Source organism: Pseudorca crassidens, chromosome 19 (genome assembly GCF_039906515.1).
Source record: "Pseudorca crassidens isolate mPseCra1 chromosome 19, mPseCra1.hap1, whole genome shotgun sequence".
NCBI classification, from domain to species: Eukaryota; Metazoa; Chordata; class Mammalia; order Artiodactyla; family Delphinidae; genus Pseudorca; species Pseudorca crassidens.
This window is the reverse complement of record NC_090314.1, coordinates 41443600-41449512: the sequence shown is the minus strand read 5'-3', so window position 1 is coordinate 41449512 and position 5913 is coordinate 41443600. Positions and strand designations below refer to the sequence as shown.

Here is a 5913-nt window from a genome sequence, read left to right as displayed (position 1 = left end):
AGGAAATGAGTCCGTGCCCATTGTTGTCCCGGCTGCCTGCCGTTCCCCACTCTGAGACTGGGTCTTTGGGCTTCCGCCGCCCGTGGTTCTTTCATTCGAAAAAGAGCCTTCCGCGACTCCCAGGCCTGAGCCCTGCAAGCTCCGCGGTGTCACCGGCAGGCAAGCAGAGGAGGAACGGGTAGTGAAGGAGCCACTTTCTGCTTTCTGTTTTTTTGTTTTTCTCCTTCTGGGCTATACCAGTGTGTTTGGGACGTGCCTACCATGGATAGGCTACTATTCCCTCATTCTGTAACCGTTTGTGCCTGGGAGGGGCTCTGTCTACAAGGCCACAAATATCTATTTCATGCGGCTCCCAAATGCCCAATGAACCATGACCTCCTTAAGTCAGAACCACCAGGAACATTAAGGGAGGGTTTGGAAAGTTTGGGAGAGGAAGTGGTGAATTATCCAGGCACGTTCTCAAACCCCATTTCTCTGAAAGGAAGGAGAACAGACCCCGGAGGGCAGCTCGCTGGCTTGTTTTTCACACACGGACAAAATTGAAGAGGTGGGGATGCGGACTTCTGAGACCAGTGGGTACAACCTAGGGGATGGGCACGGAGGGAGGGAGATGCACCCTCCAGTGTTGTCCATCCTGCCTAGCTGTCATCTTAGAAAAATGCTAAAGGGGCAACATAGTCACAGGGGTGAATCTGCCATTTCTTGTCTCCTCTGCCTTCACTGGGATGGGGATGGGCTTTGGAAATGGAAGGGGTTCCAGAGGAAGCTCTCCTGCCACGGGTCTCCTTCCAAGTTTATTCGTAATCAGCTCAATCCATGAAAGCAGTTTCTAAAGTGCTCTACAGAGCTCTAGATAGAAAATATGATACTAATTATCATGGCAACTATTACTGGTTATGGTGATTATTGCCACTGCCAGGATGAATGATTATGACTGGGACAAGGTCCTTTGGGTGGTGTTACCTGGTGGACTGGGCTGTAACTCTGGGCCTCGCTGGCTCTCTGGGACCAATGGGGTACCCAAGCTGTGCCTGAGGAACAGCCCAGGAGCATTGGTCTGGGAAGAGTGTCACCTCTGGGGGCCTCTCAGCAGAGTCCTGGGCCCCAGCCTGGCTGTGGCAGGCTCCTGGTCTCCCCAGGATACTCCGACTTCCTCCTCCCCCCCTCCCAGGCACAGCCAGGGAGCTCCCTCAAGGAATAGCGCTGGTTTTGACCTTGGCGAGGACTTTCTTCTCCTTGACCCGGCGATTCTGAAACCAGATGGTGATCTGGCGCTCTGAGAGGCTGGTGGCCGCCGAGATCTTGCGCCTCTTGTCTTTTGTGATGAACTTGTTAGCCGAATACTCGCGCTCCAGCTCCCGCAGCTGCCCCTTGCTGTAGGGAATGCGTTTCTTGCGGCCGCGGCGGAAGGCGCAGCCGTCTGGAGGGTGCTGCGCGCTCGAGTCTGCGCGGCAGGAGAGGGAGGGAGAGAAAGACATGCTCACACCACCGCCTGGCGCAAGCTCAGGCGCAGACCCAGGCCCCACAAGCTAAGTCATCCTGCAGGAGCACTCAGGTAACCCTACAGGCATTCGTGCACTCCTGTTCCCCCAAAGCACAAGAGGACACCTCGGCTTCCAGCTCTGAGCACCGCCCAGCCTTGGAAAGCGGTTTCTGCAGGCCACCCTCACTCTTCACTGCCCTCACACCTGCAAGTCTGCAAACACACCCATCACACACGGCCAGACCTTTGCCCACCGTCTACATATGTCCACCCTCACATGCATTTTCCAACTCTTGGCCATTCTTATAGATACTACAAGCAAGTTCTGTACAGGGGGAACACGTTTCTGCCCCCACTCCCAACACATACATGCACTAATGCACACACCTAAGCCATGGCTGCAGGAAATCTAAACTTCCCTTTGGAAACTGAAAAACTCATCTGAGAGAAAGTGAGGGGTTGTATTCTTTACAGAACATCCAATTTCTCTGTTCCCACTCACCCCACTGCACCCCATACTCAATGAATTGAGAGTTATTTGGCCCTTTTGAAGAATTAAACTGGGATCCTGCCGGGCAGGGATACCCTGAGCCCCAAACAACAGCAAAGAGAGCCAAATACACCAACATATCGAAAGGCTGGTCCCAAGGCCTCCTGGGGAGGTCAGGGGCTTGGTGGTCCTCAGGCTTCAGATAGCCCACAGCTCAGGCCCTCACACAGACCCTCTGGGGCCTCTACCCAGGCTCTCTAACTGCCTGGACCCTCCTTCAGAGTCCTAATAGCCAACCAAGGAGAACCAAGCTCCTCCTCACCAGCCCCAAGTCTCCCTCCACCTCCTCCCAGGCAAGCGCCAGGAGGGCCTGCAACCCCGCACTCAGCGCCAAGGGGATCCGGAGTAGTGGGCAGTTTACCTGCAAATGCCGCCTTCCAGAAGGGACCCGGTGGGTTTTGTTCTCCCTGGCAACACATCTGGCTGTTCCAGCCACCGGTGAGGGCCCAGGGCTGGTAACTGTCCACAGGCAGCAGGGAGTCATGGCGAGGCTCCCCAGGGGCGCCCAAGGTCTGCACCACCGACACATCCAGGTAACTGGCCATAGGCTGGTAGGGTCCCGGGTACCCCGGGTAGAAGGCAAACTCGGTGGGGCGGCTGGGGTAGTCCTCCCCGGCCGCGGGAGTCTCCGCAGGGTAGGCGGCCAGGGTGGCCGCCTGGGCACAGGGTTTCAGCGAGCTCCGGGACACTCGGCAGGAGTAGTACCCGCCTCCAAAGTAGCCGTAGGGCACCGGAGCTGGGGACGCCCCCTGGGGCACCCCGGGGCATGGGTGGCACTGCTTTGGTGGTTCCGCAGAGCCTGGCAGATCCAGGGGGGCGTAGTTGACAGCGGGCATAAGCGTAGGCGCCGCCGCTGGGTGGCTGGTCAGTGGGGAGTGGGCGACCAGATTCCGACTCCCTCCGGCTCCCAGCAAGCCTTCGATTTCCTTGGCCCCGTCCAAGGTGGCATAATTGCCGGGCTCCATGGGGCCGAGGGTCGGCTCATGGGGTGCTGGGGGTGGGGGATACAGGGGGCACCCAGCTCGCTCTCCCCACCCAGGCCCCGGGAATCCAAAGCGTTTTAAATCGCTCCCAGCTCGCTCGGCGCCTGCATTCGCTCAGCCCGGCCGTCTTGACGCAGGAGACGCAGGTGCCCGGGCACGCGCGCTGATTGGCTGCGGCCTGGCGGAGAGAAGCTAATAAAATCTTCATGGCAGAAATTGCGAAAATACTTTACCCCCGCTTTCTCTTTCTCTCTCTCTCTCTCTCTCTCTCTCTCTCTCTCTCTCTCTCTCCCCCCCTCTGTCTCCCTCCCTCCCTCCCTCTCTCTCTCTCCCTCCCTCCCTCTCTCTCTTCCTCTCCCTCCCTCCCTCCCTCTCTCTCTCCCTCTCCCTCTCTCTCTCTTCCTCCCTCCCCCCCTTTCTCCTTCTCTCCCTCCCTCCCTCTCTCGGTTTTTTATTGCATTTGAAAAGGAGAGAAAAGAGAGGAGGTGTCCTTTCGCTGCTTTCCAGTTTGGAGCAACCCAGCTACGTCGGGGGTGGGGGGGGGAGTAGTGGAAGGCGGGAGAGGGGACGAGGAGCCCGCCCCACCTCGGTCGCCTCCTCTCCCTCCCTGGCTCTCTGTCTCCTGTGCTTTGGCAGGTTTAACGAGAGAATAAAAAGCTCTCCCTATAAAGTGTCCATCTCGTGGGGGGAAGGGGAGTCGGGGGTGGGGCCGGGAGGCCGCTCTGGGCCTGAAAGGGGAACCCGGGAATGTGCCTGAGTCAGAGGAGGCTGGAAAATGGGGATTAAGGCGTATTTCTGGAAGCCCCTTGCTTTGAGTCCTAGGTACTAGCATCCCAGTTCACTCCAGGTGCCCCTTCCATCCTGGATGCACAGTAATAAGCTGCTCCCGGGCCCGGGGAAGTGCCTGGGACTTCTCTTCCCCAGGGACTCAAGTTTCTGCCCAGAAAGCTCCGGATTCGGAGAGGGGTGGGAGGGAGAGGGAGTGGGACACGTGCTCCAAAGAAGGAGACTTGAGAACTGAAGACGCTAAACTTTCAGACCTAAAGTGGAAATGGAGCTTCTGGACCTGTCTGTAAAAGGGGGTCTGGATTTCCATTTCCCCTATATGCTTCCTCCAGGCTTTACATTTTCTTAGAAGGAAAAGGAGATGGGAGAGGGAGCCCCAACCACTGGAGGACTTGCCTGAGGCCTCTCTGTTGGGGCCTATTGTGCAGTGCAAGGCAGAAGACCCAAACCGATTTGTTTCACAGATCTGTCTTCAGAGGTTTTCTGTTTCCACCACTACTCCTCCCAAATCAAATCCTTCTGGGTTCACTTTTTCTAGAACTCACAGGTTTTCTGGAGAAGACAGGAACTTTTGCATTCTACACCAGGATCAAGGCAATTATATAGAACAGACCACCCTGCCCTCTAGGTGGGCTCAGCCGTGCCCCCTCACCTGAGTTCAACCTGAGTCTGAACTTGAGCCAGTTTTTTGGGAAAGGGCCCATGCAAACTGGAGTTGCCCCAAGTTGTAAGGCTGTAGTGAAGATGATAGATCACCCTCAATGAACACTGCTAATAAATGAGGACACCAAGCATGAAATCCTCAATGGATTTTGTCGTATTTGAAAACAACATGAGGGAAAAAGGAGGAGATATCTCTTTGATGCTTTCCAGTTTCTTATTACAACCTCTTGTTTGTCTGATTATGAAAGGCAGAAATACCAGGATTTTTACCTAAAGACTAAGAATTTTTTTTTACTAGTTTTTGCTTGGTAGATGACAGCACGGGCATGAATAGATCCCTAAATTTTAAAAATAGACCAATCAATTCCATTTCTGGGAATATACCCAACAGAAATGAATGTTTATGTCCATCAATAGGCATGTACTGAAGTGTCCAAAACAGCTTTATTTATTATAGCTCAAAAATAGAAACAACCCAACGTCCATCAATAGTAGAACGGGCAAATAAATTGTACTATAATTAAAGAATGGAGCACTAAACATCAATTTAAAAAACAAGACTGCTACACACAACATAAATCGCACAGATAGGTGGGTGAAAGAAGCCAGACAGAAAAGAGTAACTTTTGTATGATTCTATTTCTATGCAGTTCAAGGATAGCCAAAATCCATCTATGGTGATAGAGGTCAGAAGAGATCACCCTGGGGAGGGGAGCTCCTGACAGGGAGGTGATGTAAGGAAGCCTTTTTGGGGGCTGGAAATGTTCTCAGTCTCAATCTATATGACACTTACACGGGTGTGTTCACTGTGAAAAAATTCAAGACGTACACTGGCTATTTCTTCGCTTGACATTAGCCTATCTATTTTTTAGAAGGAAAAAGAATTGAATACAAAAATTTCAAGATTCATAGCAACACTGCCTGCAACTGTGCTTTTTGGATATTAGTGCTCTCATCTGCGTCCATGGAAATAAGCGGCTAAATGCGTGTAACTCTGCATCATTGTGGAGTGCAGAGGCGGCCAACTCAAGCCTTGCCCTGGAGAAGCTCACCAGCTGTGCTGGAGACCCCTGTGTAAACAGATACATTTCAATACAAGTAAATACTATGGGGGTGTTGTTTTTGTTTTACTCTACAATTTATTTATTTTTTAAATATCTTTGAGGCACTTTTTAAAATAAATATATTTATTTATTTTTGGCCGCGTTGGGTCTTCGTTGCTGCGTACGGGCTTTCCTCCAGTTGCAGTGAGCGGGGGGCTACTCTTCATTGCGGTGCGCAGTCTTATCGCGGTGGCTTCTCTTGTTGGGGAGCACCGGCTCTAGGCACGTGGGCTCAGTAGTTGTGGCGCGGGCTCTAGAGCGCAGGCTCAGTAGTTGTGGCGCTCAGGCTTAGTTGTTCTTCGGCATGTGGGATCTTCCCAGACCAAGGTTTGAACCTGTGACCCC

At 53.3% G+C, this 5913-nt stretch overlaps 1 protein-coding gene across 1 annotated transcript; it reads right to left on the bottom strand.

The window, feature by feature from the left end:
- Positions 1–1190: 1190 nt before the first annotated feature.
- On the bottom strand, positions 1191–2998 carry HOXB13 (homeobox B13). Its single transcript, XM_067715655.1, has 2 exons — positions 2395–2998; positions 1191–1444 (listed from the first exon to the last, which is right to left on the bottom strand). The coding sequence occupies exons 1-2, from the start codon at positions 2996–2998 to the stop codon at positions 1191–1193; spliced, it is 858 nt and encodes a 285-aa protein (XP_067571756.1).
- Positions 2999–5913: the final 2915 nt, after the last annotated feature.